This window comes from Nothobranchius furzeri, chromosome 4 (genome assembly GCF_043380555.1).
Source record: "Nothobranchius furzeri strain GRZ-AD chromosome 4, NfurGRZ-RIMD1, whole genome shotgun sequence".
NCBI classification, from domain to species: domain Eukaryota; kingdom Metazoa; phylum Chordata; class Actinopteri; order Cyprinodontiformes; family Nothobranchiidae; genus Nothobranchius; species Nothobranchius furzeri.
Genome location: NC_091744.1, coordinates 88,037,374 through 88,058,714, shown reverse-complemented (window position 1 = coordinate 88,058,714; position 21,341 = coordinate 88,037,374). Strand labels below are relative to the sequence as shown.

At 42.7% G+C, this 21,341-nt stretch overlaps 2 protein-coding genes across 2 annotated transcripts; both read right to left on the bottom strand.

The window, feature by feature from the left end:
* Window positions 1–2,743: 2,743 nt before the first annotated feature.
* Window positions 2,744–14,685, bottom strand: LOC107389340 (probable polypeptide N-acetylgalactosaminyltransferase 8). Its single transcript, XM_015965435.3, has 11 exons — window positions 14,267–14,685; window positions 9,558–9,807; window positions 9,316–9,482; window positions 9,054–9,237; window positions 8,779–8,976; window positions 8,513–8,627; window positions 8,254–8,439; window positions 6,444–6,581; window positions 6,239–6,334; window positions 5,996–6,163; window positions 2,744–5,260 (listed from the first exon to the last, which is right to left on the bottom strand). The coding sequence occupies exons 1-11, from the start codon at window positions 14,436–14,438 to the stop codon at window positions 5,126–5,128; spliced, it is 1,809 nt and encodes a 602-aa protein (XP_015820921.3). The 5' UTR covers window positions 14,439–14,685; the 3' UTR covers window positions 2,744–5,125.
* Window positions 14,686–14,914: 229 nt separating this feature from the next.
* ndufa9a (NADH:ubiquinone oxidoreductase subunit A9a) lies at window positions 14,915–20,209 on the bottom strand. The gene is made up of 11 exons (XM_015965437.3): window positions 19,993–20,209; window positions 19,251–19,424; window positions 19,052–19,149; window positions 18,854–18,945; window positions 17,634–17,775; window positions 17,414–17,516; window positions 17,203–17,273; window positions 16,861–16,937; window positions 15,630–15,725; window positions 15,298–15,364; window positions 14,915–15,215 (listed from the first exon to the last, which is right to left on the bottom strand). Exons 1-11 carry the CDS (start codon window positions 20,045–20,047, stop codon window positions 15,045–15,047), a joined length of 1,146 nt encoding a protein of 381 aa, XP_015820923.3. The 5' UTR covers window positions 20,048–20,209; the 3' UTR covers window positions 14,915–15,044.
* Window positions 20,210–21,341: the final 1,132 nt, after the last annotated feature.

Here is a 21,341-nt window from a genome sequence, read left to right as displayed (position 1 = left end):
CTTTAAGAGTCTTTCAACCCCTGCTGAAGATTTTTATTCTGCTCTTTATAACATATTTAATTTTAAAAGTGATGGCTGAAGTGCACGATCATTTTTTATATTTCTATTAACTTGTAATGTTTGTTATAGTAGTTTAATTCAATTTCAATTCAATTCAAGTTTATTTATAAAGCGCCAAATCACGACAAGAGTCGTCTCAAGGCACTTCACATAATAAACATTCCAATTCACAGTTCATTAAGCCAATCAGAAATAATGTTTCCTATATAAGGAACCCAGCAAATTGCATCAAGTCACTGACTAGTGTCAGTGACTATACAGCAATCCTCATACTAAGCAAGCATGCAGCGACAGTGGAGAGGAAAACTCCCTTTTAATGGGAAGAAACCTCCAGAGAATCCTGGCTCAGTATAAGCAGCCATCCTCCACGACTCACTGGGGATGGAGAAGACAGAGCACACACACACACACACACACACACACACACACACGCACACGCACACACATGCACACACACACACAGACACACAAAGACAAGTAATGTGTCTATAGTTATATTGTGATTTCTTAGTAAATATTCTATTTGGTGAGAGATAAACTTTATTGTATTTATCCTAGTGGATCTATAGTTAAACGGATAAACTAGTAGTAGCACATCCAACGTCAAGGAAAGCAAAATGTTGTTATCAGGAGAGGGAGAATGTATTAGTGGTTAGCAGCAGTGTGCTAGTCGATGGCCCCCTCCATGAGGCCACCACAGCTCAGCAGAAAGTTTAGAGTGGATGGGGGCCCCGTCTCTTCACTGTGCCCTGCTGGGGGCCCCGTCTCCTCACTGTGCCCTGCTGGGGGCCCCGTCTCCTCACTGTGCCCTGCTGGGGGCCCCGTCTCCTCACTGTGCCCTGCTGGGGGCCCCGTCTCCTCACTGTGCCCTGCTGGGGGCCCCGTCTCTTCACTGTGCCCTGCTGGGGGCCCCGTCTCCTCACTGTGCCCTGCTGGGGGCCCCGTCTGCTCACTGTGCCCTGCTGGGGGCCCCGTCTCCTCACTGTGCCCTGCTGGGGGCCCTGTCTCCTCACTGTGCCCTGCTGGGGGCCCCGTCTCCTCACTGTGCCCTGCTGGGGGCCCCGTCTCCTCACTGTGCCCTGCTGGGGGCCCCGTCTCCTCACTGTGCCCTGCTGGGGTCCTCCTGTGTGGTCATCAACACTTTGGATTCTGCACAGACCAAAAAGATGCTTTTTGGGTTAATTGGATATAATTATGATCAAGGTGAGCGCATGGATGGCTGTGTGTGTGGTATTTGTGGCTCTGTGACCTGACCAGGTGTAGCCCTGCCTCTGAGCCGCAGCTCCCTTTCACCCTGCAGAGTCAGGTGGGTTAGAAGCGATGAGAACTTTACATGGTAGACATTAAATGGACTGTGTTCAGGTGACATTTCTCTCATTGTTTCAGTCAAATCCAGACAGGACTAGTGATTAAAACGTAAAGTCTGATTTTCACTTCTCTGTACTTCCAACACAGTAACATCAGTTCTGTATCAGCATGCAGGCGAGGTCAGAACAGGCCCGACTCTGGAAGGAAATGAAGCTGTTGTATCTGATTTAGGGCTGCAACAACGAATCGATAAATTCGATGAAAATCGATTACTAAAAGCGTTGGCAACGAATTGCGTCATCGATTCGTTGTGTCGCACAACTCTTCCAAAAGCGCCCCCCCCCCTTCCTGCCCGCCGTTGCGCGCAGACCAGAGCAAGTCAGATCAGCGCGAGGGAGAGCCGGCAGACTTGCGCTGCTGCGAACCGGTTCCGCATTGTCGCGCAGCGATCCAGGCAGCTGCTTCCAGCGCACGGTCCATTCTCAAAGTGGCGCAACCAAAAAACTATAATTAGCACACGATCGTTCATGTCCGCACATGTTCTCTATTTTCTGTCTTATTTGTGCCTGAAGCTCGCTACTGCGGAGCTCATCACCTGTGCTGTGGTGATTTCACCTCACGCAGCATCGAAAACGCGCTCTCCGCTTTTCGGTCAGGAGATCCCTTTGATCTGCTCAAAAGTAACTGATGAGGTGAAAAGGTAAGAATCCAGGCAACAGATTTTCTGGAGAATTATGAGGAGATGCAGGAAGATGAGAGACAGACAGGACAGGAAAATAGTTCAATAAAAACAAGAAAACAAAACAAAGTGTTGAAAAGTCAAATGTAGGTAGATTTATCTCCACTACACGTTTTTACCAGTAAAAAACAATAAGTTATACACATGTCATATTTATACATCTGATACAATTCAGATCACCTTCAAAACTCAGTCACACACCCAGGGCCGTTTCAAGACATTTTGGGGCCAAGGCAAAATGCCCCCCCCCCCCCCCCCCCCCATAACTGGGCTCCCCAGAAGCCTCTGTGTAATCCATACCCTCTCCAGTAGTGTTAGTTATACAGTGTTTATAAAAGCCCCTCAGACATTACTGACATGTTCTAATATTATCAGATGAAAAACTAAATTATCAGACATGCTGTCTCATCTGCTTCTTTTATAAACTTGCTAAAAGTAACAAAACCATTTGAAAGCCACTATTTGTGGATTCTCAGAAAGTTTCCATGGAGTGTGTGACAACTTATTTTTTCATTGATCCTATCGTCTAATCTCACAGCTGAAACAAGCATCCTTAATAATCTGTGCACAGGAAGCTTACCGATGCTGTAGTAAAACAAAAAGTATAATAATTTATTATTAATAAAACCTTGTTGCAGCACTAAAGCAGAAAAATTAGATTTTGCATTAAATATGCAAAATATTTACATATGAATTGTTTTAGAGCCCTTTTATTGGCAGAATCTGATATTAATTTAGTTCTTACAAAAAATGGGTCCCAACATGGTTTTTGTGGCGTTGCCATAGTGTGACATCATAGGCACAGATCCCTGTCCTCTTGTTTGGAAATGGAAATATGATCACCCTATATTAAACAAACTGTCCACCCGGGCTTTAGCGCTGCACAGAGACGCTTCGCTGCCTACGACTGAACGTCAGTTGAGAGTCAGTCTCATGCAGACTGACCAATGAAGAGAGGGCCTCAAGTTAAGACCCTCTCCTCATTGGTCAGTCCACACGAGGTGGGTCAAAGGTTACTCTGGGCGGGTTACGTGTTGTCAGGCATTCAAGTATTGAGTATATTTACTGCATATTACAGTAAAATATTCTGTATGTGACCACATTATGGTGATCCTTGGGTCGTGATGATGGAGCCCTTGAATATTGTTGCCCAGGGTACAACAAAGTGTAAATCTGGCCCTGGTTCCGCCGTCACATTCCCGCAGAAACTGGTTGATCACACCGGGGCCAGACTACTAGCATGTGGTTTTACAACCACAATGTCCTCAGAAGCAAAAACGCTTTTAAAAGGGAGGGAGGAGTCCTAACTGTTGCTGCAGGCGTGTTGTGTGAGAGTGCAGTTATATACTGGTTAATATATTTTTGGGTTCAGTTGCTTTCATGTGGCCTAATGTGAGTCTATTTGGGATCATTGGAATGATCAGCAGCATTTCTTGATGTGACTTTATGGCAGTTGCCCAGGGCATCATCGCAAGGAGGATGGCATTCATTTACTTTTGTTTTATTTGGTATTTTTTCAGTCAGTTTTGGAAATAGTGATCAATTTTGATTAATTCACAGCCTATGTTTAATTACATTTAAAATAAATGTTAACAGATGAGATCAAACAAAACAGATGAGAATTGCCCTTAAGCTGTTTAACTTGGACCAAGCATTTTAGGTCACAGATAGGTGTAGCTTAGGGTCTCTGTCTATACACCTTATAAGACAATTTAGGTGATGGCATGTTGTTTTTCTGCTATTGAACTGTTTTCTAATAATGTTGTGTTAAATAAAGTGAAGGAAGGAGAGAAATAACGTTTCCCTAGCAGTTTTTAAAAATTTCCCCATGTAATCCGATTAATCGATTAATCGTGTCGAGACCCCATCCGATTAATCGATTATCCAAATAATCGTTTGTTGCAGCCCTAATCTGATTCATGAGAAGGAAGAGCTTGTTTGTTCTTTTTGCCAGCTTACCTGTTACATGACGTGTTAGTTTATGTACTTAAGAGATTCATTACGTCTTTTTGCAGCTATATGACATCATCTGTACTGCCTAAATGGGCGTGATCTCACATTCAGACCTTGCAGAACAGGAAACAGAACTTTATTTCTGCTGACCACAGTGGCCACGCTTCCTGTGTACGTGCTTACATGAGGTGGAGGTTGGTGGAGGTCTATCCATCATTTGAGATGTTCGGCTCATTTTTAAAATTCATTTCATAATAAAGAGTGTTCACATGTTCTGCTCATCATGAGTCATGCTGGGATTATGGTTTATGGTTTAACTTCTGCTGATGGACTTGGTTCACCTTAAATGACCCGTATGGTGCCACAGATCCAAAGTAAAGAGCTGCTGTTGGCCCAGTCTCTGATATTGAACCTGCATAAACTCCTCTTTAAAAACGCTTTAGCATTCATTTAACTTGCTTTCCTCCAAACAATTCTTATCAGCTTATCCACATTTAATGAAATATTTATAAAACATCTTATATCAGTTCTGAATCCTCCTAAAGGGAATTTAGAGCTGAAAGTCTCATGTGAGAAAGCTGGATCCCATGGGGGGGGGGGGGGGTGTCTTGAAAATCAGGTTGACGTGACATCACCTGGGCAAGGTGTGCTTCATTCTTCTCTTGTGTGCAGAGCAGACATTTTCTTACAAAACAAACAGAGCTGAACTCTCAGACCCACGGGGCTGCTCTGGTGCATCAGTGACGTTCTGATGGATCTGCATTTTAAGACTGAATAAAGTTGATGTTCAAACCTGATCTGATACTTAACTTTTTGTTAGGATGCTTTATGACCAGATTCACATTTTTCAGGTAAAACTGCTTTTCTGTTTGGAAAAGAGAAAATCTGATTGAAAGGTGTGGTTGCTTGTATCACACATGAAAAAGGCACAGATCCAGTTAGACGTGTAGAAATCAGAACTTCCTCGGGAGATGCAGACAATAAATATAAACCCAATTCAACGACCCAAAGATCAGATTTATGATTGTCTTTCATAAAGACACGACACGGACAGTTTCAACTGAACTAGAAGTTTTTGACGAGATGTTGAATGGTCCAGCTCTGCCCGCTGCACTGCTGAATGATGAGCTGGTAGTCGGCGGTTTCCCCCTGGGCGATCTCCAGACATCTGTTTGTAGCTTTGTTTCTGATTGCTTGGCCCTGTGCAGACAGGAGGATTATTAGTTTATAGAGAAAACAAAATACTCTAAGGACATGTAGGGTTAGGGTTGCAAATGCAGCTAATGCACATTCTAACATCAACATCTAAAAGATCTCTTTTACGGTACATAAACTGTAGAAGAAGAATTGGGGGCGGGATCTAACGTGGTGTTTTCATGTTCAGCCTGCATCAAAAACTAGCACCGCCTCACCGCTGCCCGTGGACCATCAGTCCTGCTCAGTGGCCACCTTTCCTGGCGGGGTCCCCATGAAGAGGGGTGAACGAATTGATGTACTGAACTAAAATGCAGGTTCAGCTGGAATGTTGAGTGCTTGGAGACGACTCTTGATTGAATTAAACTGAACAACTCTAACCCGTGTCGTGATTTGGCGCTATATAAATAAACTTGAATTGAATTGAACCCAAAAATTGCAAAAGTGAAACAGTAAAACGTCAGTTTAGATTCACAAAGTTCAGTTTATCCAACTATGAAAGATGGTTTTACAGCAAAGTCTTTAAATGGAACAATATTTCCTCAGGTTTGACCAAAACTCTGCAGGTGTCTACTGGGTCGGATGACTAGAACAGCTGGAAGTCACAGCAGAAGACTGCAGGCTGGTGTGATGTGATGTGTGGTTGGCATGTCTATGTAGATGGTAGAATCCTGTTACGACCATTTTTCTGACTATTCCAGACATTCTCACACTGTTGCTGCTGAGACTGTTGGGTCTTACTTGTCGGAAGTCCCAGTGCATGTGTAAGTGGTTTAGCTGAGCCATCTTACAGTCCTGCAGATTGGGAACGCTTCCAGAACCGGGATCCACCAAGCAGCGGTTATTGTTATAGTTGTGAGATTTAATGCCTCCTATGATGATTTCACTGTCTGTAGTGTAATAACAGAGCTGAAGATCACAGAAAGATGTGGTTTAATTAGATGTCCATGATCACTTCTGTATCCACACATTTGTAAATGTTACCTGCGGTTGTTGGAAGTGGCACTCGTACAGCACGGGAATGCTTCCAGGAACGACTCCCTGATCTGCACAGTACTTCTTAAAAAGCGTGTTCTGCAGCTTAAGTGAAAAAGTCATGTTTCTCATTGCAGTTTATTTAAATATTCTGACATCAATGTGTGTGAAATAGCTCGGACCTGGCTAATGGAATGATGAAAAGCTCCCTTACCACGCCGTACCCCAGGATATTATCCAACCTCTCCAGACTCGGATAAACGTTGTCGATGTACCAGCTGAAAGGCTTACATTTGAGCTTTTCTCTGAGTTTTCTTCTCTCGGATACATCGCCAGTATCGATGCCGTGGCCCTGTGGCACATTTATTTTAGACGGTGTAAAAACAGAATATTTATTTATAAATCTGGAGGTTTAATTACAGGACGTGGTACTTATACAGGAACACATATATTATAAAATAAATCGATGCGTTTTCTGCAAAGACACAAACAACATCGTGTGGAACAATCGTTTTAAAATTGTCCTTGTTATGAAAATCACAGGTTGTCTGGCATCAAGAAGCAATAAAGCCATGCTAAATAAGGATGAGTCTGGCAGAACCATTACCATTTGTTATTTATTATGATGTCTCTGTCACTTTCACTCTTAAATCCAACAATCTTCGATGCGTCTCAGTAGACCGGCATTAGCTAATGCAGAATAAAGAGGGGCTCATTAATCACAGCAGCCCTAACCGTGCGCCTGGCATCAACCAGGTGATGCCTGCAGCTCTTCACACCTTCTGGGTTCTTTTGTTCTTGGATTAGTCTGAAATGATAGCCTAGAAATCTCAACAAACCACTGGAATGGCTACAGGTTTGCTCTACAGGCCATTCTATCACGCTCCATTATAGCCCCAGCACGTCTACCATTGGCCCGAACAATTTTAGGTCCAGCCAATCACAGCACTTTATTTGTAGAGAGACATAGGGAGCCTAAATCACGCCCATCTACTACCGGACCACGGGTCCCCGGAGAACCAAAAAATGAATGCAAGCCAATGGGGCTAAAAACGCTGTTTTCCAATTCAGCTTGTTGTGTTCCATGGGTTTCACATATGAGGTCCATCAATTTTAAAGACGCGTTTTGACACCAAGAATGCGCTTATTTTCGAACAGGGGAGCGTTATTCTAGGCTTTATGTGTAAATAAGTCCAGGACTGCAAATGTGCTTCACGAAAGTTGCGTCATCGAACCGGACGCTGATAAAAACGGAGGAAAACGGCTGTAAGTTCAGAGAACTTCAAATCCTTCCTTCGGGAGGAAAAACCCACCTTAAATCTGGCCATGTGGTGAGTAGCAGCTCCGCTAGGAGAGGGGAGATTTTGTGGTGATGTCATATATGCGATATGCGGATGTCGGGTTTGTAGTCTAACAAACTAACAGGGAACGTTTACAAGCTGATAAATCTCAACATATGTGCCAAGCATGGTCGAAAAAACCATCGTTAGTTTTCATTTAAACATGAATGCAACGTTTGTGCGATCCAGGCCCAACAGCCAAGCGGATTAGAACATAGCTCTTTTAGCCCCGTTGACTTGCATTCATTGGTTGTTCTTAGGGGACCCATGAGCCGACCGGACAGGGAAGAGGCTTAGGCTCCCTATTGGGCGGGCTTAACACCAGTGCTGTGTCTGAGCAAAAACTACATAGATGTGGCAATTCGTTAGAAATAGCTTTGGTATCAACTTTGGTCAATTGAGACTTGGACTTTTCTTTGAGACATGAGCAGATGGAGGTACTTAAGTCATCAACATTTATACAGTGGCTAGCCAGGCTACTGAAATGGGCACAATGTGTTGCTTTCTGAGGTCATTAAGCACAACTACTGTTGTCAGGCAGATTTTATTAAAGCATTTTCTTAGTTCTGGCATTATTCAGACCTTGGTGTGGTAACTGATTCATTCCTGATCTACTGAGAGGTGGTAATGACCTCTCAAAGTTTCACATTTACTGAAATGAAAATATGAACCGTTGAAAATAACCTGAAGAGGAAGGTTCCAGGCGATAAGCACATTCTTCTTGTATTCGTCCAACCAGATATCTGCTACTCTCAGGGCATTTCGCCTCATGGAAAGGTTGAGATCAGGCGCGTACGGTTTGTGAGCCCTCTCGATGTGAGCAATGCGGGAGCAAGGCACGACCTCCACGCTTCCTCCACACAGCCACACCTGAGCAGTCAGGAAACGGATCACAGGTCATTAGTAAACATACCTGCAACTTTTTCTTTTTATTGCCACTCACGCGAATCCCTAGTTCAACGTTTTCCCCTCCGTAAACTGACATTCCTCCATCGAGTCCACCGATTTCCCCAAGAAAAGCCCTGTCTGCGGCGAAGATTCCCATCACAGAGGGACTCCTGTGTGAAACACGCATCAATGAGATCATTTGTGAGATTGACCTTTTACAATCAGGGGACTCTTAAAATGCAGATATGTACCACTGCACTCTTGTGAAGCTCTCATCATTGTGATCTACTTGTATGTATACTTTTTAACATCTGCACATACTTCCCAGGCTGAGATTCATCCCCGGTCTTTATCCAGTCGGGACTGAAGGACTCATACATGCACCACAACTCCCAGTCAAAGCCATGGGAGAATGAGATGTATGGTTCCAGGTGTAGATCATCATAATGGACCTTATCAAACACAGGAGACACCACCACAGTCCTGTCAGCTTTAATCCTGGCCAGCAGCGGCTCTGCCCTGCAGAAGACATTGGTGAAATGGTGTAAATAACACGAATGTGACTTCAATATAACGGATGGGAGTTCTGTGAGTACCATCCCTGTGAAGCTTCGATGTGAGCATCCAAGATGGCCACCACATCAGCTGTGGCGTGCTCCCAGCCCGTGATCCGGGATTGGGACAGACCCATTTGTTGAGAGTGCCAGACTTTCTTTATGAGTCCAGGTCTTTCTTCGTGAATGTGATCGATGTATTCCTGCAGCTGTTTACCAAGATCATCTGAAATGTGTTGTTCAGTTAGTAAACAAGCACGGATCACAACAACAAAAACACTCTAGCAAAGACTGTCGGGTTTACTGTAAGTGCTGTAGTCATCCACCAGAACGATCTCCTTCAGCAGGTGCTTGGGAGTGTTGGTGATGATGCTTCTTACCGCCCTCTTAATGACGGAAAGAGCCTCGTTGATGTAGATCAGCACTACGCTGATGGTAGGTAAGTCTTTGGGGTATTTCTTCTTGAGACAACTAGATGGGGTGAGATGATGTGTTTCGTGTCAGAAATGAAAACTTTTCTTGTGCGTTATTTTCAACACAACACACCTGGGATGCCTTGTTTCTGGAAGTTTCCGATCCAGTGGAATCTGATTACTCAGGAAGGCGTTGTAGCCATAAATCTGAAAAAGAGCCTCGGCTTCTTTCTGCTCCTGCTCTGGCAGACCGTCTCCCCAGTTGGTAAACAGGTAGGAATCTGGGTACAACTTAGGCACCACCGGTTTGTGCTTTTCCTGCTTCTCATCGGGGATAATGGCTTCGGTGGGTTTCCTCTGCCCGTATTCCTCTATTAGCTTTGCTTATGGTAAAAAAGAAGTGTGAAAATATGTGTTAGTTTTAAAAAAGGTAAATTCACATGAATAGTTTTGGTGCAGCGTTCTCTTCCATGCTAAAGGGAATCTAGAACAGCTTTTTTACGCGTGAAACTGATCACTGACCCTCTGTACAGCACATGGGACTTTTTGGGGCTCACAGTGGCCCAGGAGCTCTGATAAATGACCAAAAACAACCCTAGAATAAAGCCCTGCCCTCATCCATTGGGCAGAACATGAATATTAAATGATCCAATATGCTGATTGGCCAGTTTACCCAAATGACACGATAATGCTGCCTGAGGCTAGAAACCGGATGAAACCGGTTACAGAGCAAATTGCAGGTTAGAGCCTCGTTTGAACAAATATGTAGAAAAAAAACATAACAGGAACTTGTTCTAAATAAAAATGTACACGTAAATTATTTAGGTGTTGGGAGTCGTTCTCGTGAGGAAAATGTTTTTCTGCCAAACCAGACGTGACGTGTGGACTCTAACGCCGGACCAATCACAAACCATTTACAGAAACTGCTACAGGACAAAGTCATCAGCCGCACATTTTACTGCAGACTCTATCCAGGAGAAGCCACCCCATGCATATATGGTCTTCTGAAGATTCACAAGGAAGGAGCACCACTCAGACCCACCATCAGCAGCATCAACTCGCTCACATTGAAAAATCACTCCATCAGTGTTAGAGCAATCAAACTTCCTCCAGTTAAAAAGACAAGAGGGAAGTTCTTGTCTTAGGAGGTCAGGAGGACAGGATGGAGGCTGCTGCTCGGCTCGGCTCCAGAGGAATGAAGACAAAGACCAGGTTAGAAATCTTGGAGTCATAAATGATTCAGACCTGAGCTCCACCGCTCACATTAAGGCTAGAACCGGATCAGCGCTCCATCATCTGCATCAAACAGCACGACTCACAGGTCTCATGTCCACGCAGGACCTAGAGAAACTCATTCATGTGTTCATCTCCAGCAGGCTGGGCTACTGCAATGAGAAACTCATTCATGCGTTCATCTCCAGCAGGCTGGACTACTGCAATGAGAAACCCATTCATGCGTTCATCTCCAGCAGGCTGGACTACTGCAATGAGAAACCCATTCATGCGTTCATCTCCAGCAGGCTGGACTACTGCAATGAGAAACCCATTCATGCGTTCATCTCCAGCAGGCTGGACTACTGCAATGAGAAACTCATTCATGCGTTCATCTCCAGCAGGCTGGACTACTGCAATGAGAAACCCATTCATGCGTTCATCTCCAGCAGGCTGGACTACTGCAATGAGAAACCCATTCATGCGTTCATCTCCAGCAGGCTGGACTACTGCAATGAGAAACCCATTCATGCGTTCATCTCCAGCAGGCTGGACTACTGCAATGAGAAACCCATTCATGCGTTCATCTCCAGCAGGCTGGACTACTGCAATGAGAAACTCATTCATGCGTTCATCTCCAGCAGGCTGGACTACTGCAATGAGAAACTCATTCATGCGTTCATCTACAGCAGGCTGGGCTACTGCAATGAGAAACTCATTCATGCGTTCATCTACAGCAGGCTGGACTACTGCAATGAGAAACTCATTCATGCGTTCATCTACAGCAGGCTGGACTATTGCAATGAGAAACTCATTCATGCGTTCATCTATAGCAGGCTGGACTATTGCAATGAGAAACTCATTCATGCGTTCATCTACAGCAGGCTGGACTGCAATGAGAAACTCATTCATGCGTTCATCTCCAGCAGGCTGGACTACTGCAATGAGAAACTCATTCATGCGTTCATCTACAGCAGGCTGGACTATTGCAATGAGAAACTCATTCATGCGTTCATCTACAGCAGGCTGGACTGCAATGAGAAACTCATTCATGCGTTCATCTCCAGCAGGCTGGACTACTGCAATGAGAAACTCGTTCATGCATTCATCTCCAGCAGGCTGGACTACTGCAATGAGAAACTCATTCATGCGTTCATCTATAGCAGGCTGGACTATTGCAATGAGAAACTCATTCATGCGTTCATCTACAGCAGGCTGGACTGCAATGAGAAACTCATTCATGCGTTCATCTCCAGCAGGCTGGACTACTGCAATGAGAAACTCATTCATGCGTTCATCTACAGCAGGCTGGACTATTGCAATGAGAAACTCATTCATGCGTTCATCTACAGCAGGCTGGACTGCAATGAGAAACTCATTCATGCGTTCATCTCCAGCAGGCTGGACTACTGCAATGAGAAACTCGTTCATGCATTCATCTCCAGCAGGCTGGACTACTGCAATGGTCTTCAGACCGGTCTTTCCAAAAAAGCAGTGAAGCAACTGCAGCTTATTCAGAACGCTGCTGCTGGAGTCTTAACAAGCACCAAGAGAACCGAGCACATCACTCCTGTTCTTAACTCTCTACACTGGTTTCCAGTAAACTACTGAATCAGTTTTGAAGTACTTCTACTAGTTTATAAATGGCATGGGGCCAGAATACATGTCAGATCTCCTTCAGGTATCCACGACCAGCAGGGCTCTGAGATCCTTAGGAAACAGTCAGCTGGTAGAACCGGGTCAGAACCACACAGGGTGAAGCTGATTTTAGCTACTATGCTGCACACAGATGGAATCAGCTTCTTCGTGACCTCAGATGTGCCTCAACTCTAGAAACTTTTAAATCAAAATTGAAAACCTTCATGTTCTCATCAGCCTTTGAATAAATGTTCTTATGCTGCACCGTCTGCACTGTATTAGCTCAGCCTTTAACTTTAATTTCTTTTTAGTTATTAAATAATATTTTCTGTCACGTTGATTTTAATGTTCTTGCTAAAAGCACATGGACTTGCCTCTGTGTATGAAATGTGCTCCATACAGAAAGCTGCCTTTCCTTTAAAAATCTTATTATCCAAATAGACCTGCAGGTCTTTGCAGAAGTTTCAGCTCCTATTTGGATGTTAAGACCATCAATAATAAAAAGTAACTCAGGAAAAACTTTGCTCTTTTGTTTCAAAAGTCTCTGGGTGATCAGTTCAGAGTACAGCCATCATTTCATTAGAACTTTAACTACAAATCTGAACCTTGGAACGGCGCCTTAAAGAGTGCTGTTCTTTTTCTTTTTTACAAATGTTGTTTAGCTTTTAAAAGACTCATAGATGGGAAACGAGCTAAAATGTCACATTTATGCTTTATTTTGAATATTTAAAATAAAAGAACATGAAGAAATGTCAGCGAACAGATTGTATACACCACCTATAACACCAGTATACACCACCTATAACACCAGTATCAACCATCTATAACACCAGTATCAACCACCTATAACACCAGTATACACCACCTATAACACCAGTATCAACCACCTATAACACCAGTATCAACCACCTATAACACCAGTATCAACCACCTATAACGCCAGTATCAACCACCTATAACACCAGTATACACCACCTGTAACACCGGTATACACCACCTGTAACACCGGTATCAACCACCTATAACACCAGTATCAACCACCTATAACACCAGTATCAACCACCTATAACACCAGTATCAACCACCTATAACACCGGTATCAACCATCTATAACACCAGTATACACCACCTATAACACCAGTATACACCACCTATAACACCAGTATACACCACCTGTAACACCGGTATACACCACCTGTAACACCGGTATACACCACCTATAACACCAGTATACACCACCTATAACACCAGTATACACCACCTATAACACCGGTATACACCACCTATAACACCAGTATACACCACCTATAACACCGGCATACACCACCTATAACACCGGCATACACCACCTATAACACCGGTATAAACCACCTATAACACCAGTATACACCACCTATAACACCGGCATACACCACCTATAACACCAGTATGTGACTACACTGTTGGTTTAACTGGCCCAGTACTAGTTTCCACCTGAATAGCAGAGTTTTAGTGTCTGGGACCAGTTTATTGCTAGCTGTTTGTCCAGGCTAATAATAATAATAAAGGTTTTATTTAAGGGTTAGATCAAATGTTTGTTCATTTGACTTTTTAAAATAAACTGTAATAACAGATGGGTAAAAATGTGGGCTTTGGCTCTGTAATCCTGTGCATCTTAATAGTAAGGAATGCCGAGCATGCAGTTCAAGGCCCTTTACACGTGGGACATACTAGAGAACAAAATAAGGCTCTAAAGACGCAGTTAGGCAGCCACAAGGTCAAACATGTATTTAGACTGTATTCCATTAAGATAAACATGTTAATAAATGGTTCATTAATAAGAATAATGTTCTGTAATGATCTGGACTGGAATCAGATTTAACAAAAGGTAGAAACTCTGACACGTCTTATTCACACAGTCACAATGGTTTTCATGAAGTGCTTAAATCTGTCGTTTGCTGCTGCAGCAGTCCGACCTAAACATCTTTTAAGTTGTCTGAAAGTCTCGCTCACCCAGTTTGTCTAAAGTCCGCTCAATCCTGTCCAGTTTCCCACTCTCAACCTTTTCATCGGTGACTTTCTCTGGAAAGGATGTTTGCCCTCTCCAAGTTGCTGGCGTGGAGATCAAAATGTAAATGAATAATAAAAAAGCTCCAATGACTCCGATTCGACAAAAAGCCTTCATAGTGCTTTCTCTGAGAAGTCTCCGCCATGCAGCAACAGGCTTTACAGCTCAGGCTGCAGCACATCTTATCTCAGAGATAACATTTCATGCATGTGCACGTTTCAAATAAGCCTTTTAGTGTAAAACTCCTATATAAGCATACGCTGGTGGACTCCACCAAACTCTGGCCTTGCAAAGTTACACCATATATTTAGTTAGTCTGGCTGTTCTAACAACATCTGCTAGACAATGAACTGTAATAACAACTGCTATGAAGTTATTGCCACTATTGTACAATTAGAACTTTGGTTGAATATTTTATTAGTTAAAAAAAAGCCAAATATCGGGATATTTGTTACCTAAAGCCGTGATTTTTGACATCCTAATTAAAAGGCACCTAGCGTTAGATTTACATGTGCAGGCTGATACAGCACAAGCGGGATCAGAGCCCGCCACGGGGCAGCTTCTAAATCACCAACAGTCATTAAACAATAAACTTGTACATTTTAATCATTTATTTTTACTGCTCATTGTTGTTTCATGACAGAAAGCAAACAAACAGCAAAACATCCTGCGAGGAACTTTATGTACAGAATGAAGTTAAAGACCGATGACTCCATGTGGAGTTTAATAGTTGACCGTCTTGGCTGGTTTCGTGTCATCTCGCCCAGCGTCAAGGTAACGATACCGACGATGGCGGCGCAGAATCTCGATGGCCCTTTCTTCCACAGAGGAGGGGACGATTCCCAGGTCCTCCAGACCAGGAAGTCCAGGGTGCTTCATGTCTGTTGTGTGAAACTGGAAAATAAAAAGGACACTTTTGTGAAGAATTTTCAAATCCACACTTAAGTTGCATTTCTTAGTTTAGTTTTATTCGCACCCTGTCCACTTTGTCTGGGGTTGTCCAGGGCTCAAAGGGGTTCAGGGCAAAAAACTTTGCAACCAGGCTGGGAACAAACAAACACGAGCTGTTAAATACGTAAGTGGTGATAAGACAGGCATAAACACTTGTACTCCTATCTTTGTTGAATCTGAACTGGAAGAATGTTGACGAGCGGGTTGTTGAGATGTTTTTGCAAAAGCAGTTGAATACACTAATAAATAGTTTTGTTTGGCAGAAATTCAAAGGCTTTTGTCGTCTTCCTGCTGCCTGACAGGTTTGACTCATTTAATTTTCCTTAAAAGAAAATGTAAGATAAGTGAGGTTCTTACTGGTAGAGCGGGCGGGGCAAAGGGTAGGGGATGAAAGGTCTGTGCGCCACGGCATAAATGTGCTCCACCAGGTCACGAAGCAGGTAACGACTGGGACTGAAGATGACAACAACAGAAATTCATTAACACACTTTACATCTGTCATCCACAGGCACGACGACGGAAGACAGAACAGAAACCCTTGAGCAGAACAGAGAAACAAATATTTATGTCATTAACTATTTTTCAGCAAATCTTTAAAGAAAAAAAAAACAATTCTGGACGACTCAGATCCCAATAAACCTTAAAAAAGGAGTCGTGTGTGTGGAGCGTTTCGCTGCTGTGCCTCGTCCGTGAGAGCGGAGGTGGGAGGTGTCATTGCACGGAGCGCTTACCTTCCGTGTGTGTGTGTGTGTGTGTGTGTGTGTGTGTGTGTGTGTGAAACTGGTTGGCGTGGCGCTGGAATTTCAGCCATGGCGCAGCGCCACACCTGAGCCTATGTAGGGGAATCACTGACAATAATTCACTAATGTGTGTAAAACTACAAACAGCAATAACAGGGTATCTGCAGGTGTAAGGGAGCCACATCGAAGACTTTTTAAGACCCTTTTTAAGGCCACTTTGACCAAATTTAAGCTATTTTTTTTTAATTAAATTTAAGCTATAATTTCCAGCTATTGCCTGGAACCGGTGCTGACCACGTCGTGAACGTGGGATTAGCCATCCAGTTACCATTAAACTTGCACGTCCCCATGGTGCAAGCTCCCACTAGCTTAACCAGCTAATGTGCTCATCTAAAAATAGCCCCCTTTCACAACCAGCTGAGTGTGTACGGTTCCGCTTACGCCAACATCGTACACAAAAATGCTGAACACCAACTAGAAATTCACGAAAATTTCATAGTAATAAAAGAATTTTGTTTATTGGGTTTTTGGTGATTTAAGACCTTTGGAAACTGCATTTAAGGATTATTTGTCATTTTTAAGGATTTTTAAGGCCTTAAATTTGGAAAAGCAAATTTAAGACTTTTTAAGGACCCGCGGATACCCTGAATAAATTATTATTAATAGAGTTTTGTGTTCTCATTTATTCCTTATTTACTCTTTTGCAATGTTTGCAGAGTTTAAACGGCAACATTTGGTCTTTATGTCATTTTGTGGGACAGAACCTAAAAATGTCTGAAAGCTCCTCTGGAACCTGAAAACGACACAAGTGGCTAAAATATGCTAATGAGAAATAAGCTGCCCCTTACCCAACTAGAGCATAGGTCTTTCCTTTAGCGCCAGGGTCTCTCACAGCATTGACAATGGCCTGGGCCACATCCACCACCTGGAGGACAAAACCAGTCAGACTAGCTGGTTGGCTGACATTATCCACTACTGAGTTTGTATATTATTGACTTTTTTATGAAGGACGTCTGAGATCACCTCTACAGTGACTTTAGTGTAAGAAGTCAGAGAGCTGCGCTGACTAATAAACAAGTTCTGGTGTAATAATGAGCTCAGATGAAGAACCGAACACTAAATCAGTGGAACTGAGAAATAAGAATTTTTTTCATGCAAAGCAAAGTTTCACATTGTTTGAGAACACCCACATAAACAGGCTGCTTTACGGTCTTCTTTCCCAGGGCAATGAGAGGAATAGCACCGCCGAACCAACGCATGTCTGAGAAATGAAAACAGTGACAAAGAAAATGTAGATGAATGAGTTCAGCAGCTGTGGAAATGTCGTAGATGTTGGTGAAAGATCTAAAAGCGCCGTTCTCGTGTAGCATCAATACAGGATAAACCACTTTCTGTTCTTACTGGCATAATGGTTGAAGAATCGGTCCTCCCTTCCAAACATCTCAGCTGGTTTCATAATGATGGCCTCGGGAAACTCTTCCCTCACTACGTTCTCTCCCACAGCCTATGAGAACAGAAAATCAAGAACATGAATGTACAGCATGTACAAAACCTATCTGTGAAGTTGTAGCGCAAGTTTAACTGGCAGAGATTTATCAGGAATTTAGAGACTGTGACCTACTTTATTCCTCAGGTACTTGGAAGGGCTGCGAATATCCGCATTAAGGTGCGACACGTGGATGAACGTTGGGACGCCGGCTTCCTTTGCTGCCCTGGCAAGCTGCTGAGGGATGGTCACGAAGACGTCTTCAAAGCGATTGTTTCTTGATTTAAAACAAAACAAACTAATTAAGAAAACTGAGAATGCATTCACAAAATCCAATGTCAGTCTTAAAAGTGAGGAAGTCCTTTGTTATTAGCGCTGAACTTTGCGATTTCAAACAGCACGATCACGTGACCGTCAAAGCTGCGGTTTTAGCGGTTTTGACTGATCCAGGATCAGTGGTGTAACTTTTTTTATTTTTTTTTTACATCCGGGGTTTCCCCGTGCTATGGCGGCGACAAAGGCCAGCGCGGTGGAGGGGGGTGTGGTGTACCGTCCAGAGCCGAGCCCAACTCCACAGCTGCCAAGCTGCATGTTCAGGTCATTTCCCTGTTTTATGTTCCCACACACAGCGCTGCCTGAGCCGATAGTAATGCACCGTAGATGAGCCCGGGACAGAGAGACAGAGAGAACGTAGTTGAGTAAGGGAGAAGGAGACTCCTCCCACATCAGCAGGTTCAGGCTGGTTTCTAAAGCTTGGTTTACGCTTTGTCAACGCGAGAGCAGAGTCGCGCACTTTAGTTGCAATGAAAGCTCAACTTGTCTTTTAAAAATGGTTTGAATGTTTCTGACGGCACACGTTAGCTCAGACAAGCTAAGGTGTCAGAATGCGTGCGTCTCTCTCACGGAGCTGACGTTAGTGAGGAAAAAGTGTCAGACGGCTTCAGCCTGCCGCGGGAACGCAGGAAAACGGTGTGCTTTTGTTATTTAATACATTTAAAAGTTGTTTCTACCTACAGATTTCCTCCGTGCAGTTTTGGAGTAGAACAAGTTTTATAAAGCTCCTCTAGATAATCACAAGTTGCTTCACAAACACATAAAAAAAGATAATAATGGGATAAAATATTAACAGCTTTAACTGTGTTTATTGTATGACTAAATAGTAAATAATAATGTGAATGATTTGTTGTACTAGATTAGAATCTAGACCATCTTTTCACTTAATCTACAGGACGCCTCGGCAGGCTAGTGTCGGACCTTTGCAGAAAACCGTGCATTGAACCGAAATCGCACTTTCTGCTGGAAAAATTACAATTCAATCTTTTCCTAAAATGGTTCAGCCCTACTGGTTATCATACCTTGTTTCCCATTCTCTGCCCACCAGATTGATGACCACGTTCGAGTGTTCTAAGGCCCGTTGGATGGAGTCTTTGTTCCTTGGATCCCACTCCTTTCACAAAACAAAGAAGCTATTATTGACTTAAGCCTTTAAAATTGTGAAAATCCCGCTGTCACAACATTCCTGCAGAAGAAACGCATTTTTACGGGAATCTTACCATAAAAATGATTTGTCCAAGATCACCCATAGGCCGGATGTACATGAGGTCGTACTGATCGCAGCGGAAAGGAACAACAACCTGAGAACCAATCCGACCTATAAACCCAACATTCTCTTAATTTCATTTTCACCTGCTGTATGTTAAAGTCTTTTGCTAAATGTAAACATCTTGAAGAAGTTTGTTTTAGGAAACTCACCCAACTTGTTGACCACGTATCGACCCAGGAAACCGGTGGCCCCGAACACTGTGGCAGCTATCCCACTGCATGATGAGCGTCCACCTTTCCCTTTGGGGATGACGGCATGGTGCAGCTTTCTCTGCTGGACTGTGGCACCAGACACAGCTGCTGCTGCGGCTGGATAGCAGATGCCTGTTCAAACAACGCAAATGCGGTCTAACATTTAGTCAAATGAATTATAACCATTAGATCAGGGTTCTTGCAGTTTTAGCCAATTCAAACACTATTCATTCACCTTTAATGTGAGATTTGTTTTTCAACGATACACTAACCCTAAACATTAAAGAATAAAAATGACTGAAAATGTTTGAAACTACTTTTATGTTCAGATGTTTGCACAGGTACTGGAAAAAGACCTGGCATGAAATTACCAGGAAGTTATCTGCATTTAAACAAATATTTTATAACTTCCACTTTACCTATTTATTTGATTCCAACTGTGTGTGTGTGTGTGTGTGTGTGTGTGTGTGTGTGTGTGTAACTAAATATAAACAATACCTAGAAAAAAAATGCAGTAACAAGCTACAACCACTGTTAGCGAATAGCTAGCAGAGCCCGTTAGCAAGGTCACTCCAGCCGAGTGTCTGGTGTAAATGCTAATCCGGGCCGGAGTGTTTGTTTATATATCTACACATAAAACACAATACATTAATAAGACGGACACAGCGTTCGCTGCTGCCACTGCTGTAGCGCTACTCACCTGATATCTTAGAAAGAACACCCACAGGACGGCTAACCAGTATTACGGTCGCCATCTTCCTGTCTACAGCAAGCCGCTCAGGACAAAATAGACAACAGGTTACAGCTGCGAAATGTTTTCAGAGTGAATTAACTAAATGTAAATGAAAGGAAATAATTTACTTTCACGTGACTAAATGAGCAGGTTTTGAGACTGGTTTTAACAGCGATCTACTCTCTGTGTATGATATGTAAGATGCTATACCAATTTACACCACAGCATGTCAGTAGTGGAAACAGCAGGGATGACCATATTAATGTCGACGTTCTAAACTTTAGACAGAGGAAGATCTGTGTGAAGGCGGTCAGCACCCTGAAAGCTCATCTAACAAAACTGCTATTTTCTGTGTTTACAGAACAAAGTCAGCCTGTTACATGAAATTAAGGCCTCTGTTGTCTTCTGGATGGTCAAAAATGCAACAAATAATTAGTTTTACTAATGCAGGTAAAAAAAAAACTTGAGGAAAAAATGAATGAGAATGAAAAACTTTAGATTAACTGTGTATCTAAAGGAGATATAAAACATATAAAGTAAGTGGTAGATTTGAAGAAAAGTGAAATGAACTCTAATTCAACCTTCACTGTGTTTGTTAAAAAAGGACTTCTCTTCACACTGATGCAATAGCCTCCCCTAGTGTCCATCAGAAGTGAATACAAAACAAAGAAACAATATCTGTTATAAAAACATCATACATTAATATAAGCCATGAAAACATGAAAAAACATCCATTAGTATGTGTCGTGAAAACATGAAAAAACATCATACAATAATAAAAGTCATGAAAACATGATAAAAACATAATACATTAATATAAGTCATGAAAACATGAAAAAACATCATACATTAGTATCATGAAAACATGAAAAAACATCATACAATAATAAAAGTCATGAAAACATGAAAAAACATCATACACTAATTAATATAAGTAATGAAAACACGATAAAAACATCATACATTAGAATGTGTCATGAAAACATGATAAAACACAACATGAAAACAAGAAAAAAACATCATACACTAATTAATATAAGTAATGAAAACATGAAAAAAACATCATACATTAGTATCTATCTAATCTCTCGAAACTAAAGCACATCCTGAGTGTCCGTCTTCTGAAATCCGTGATCTACACTTTCATCACCTCAAGGCTGGATTACTCTAACTCCTGCTCATACGGCATGAGTAAAGCAGCTCTTTCTAGACTTCAGCTGGTCCAGAATTCAGCAGCTAGGTTGCTGACTGGAGCTGACAGAAGACAACACATTTCACCAATTCTGAAATCTCTCCCGTGCAGTTCAGGATACATT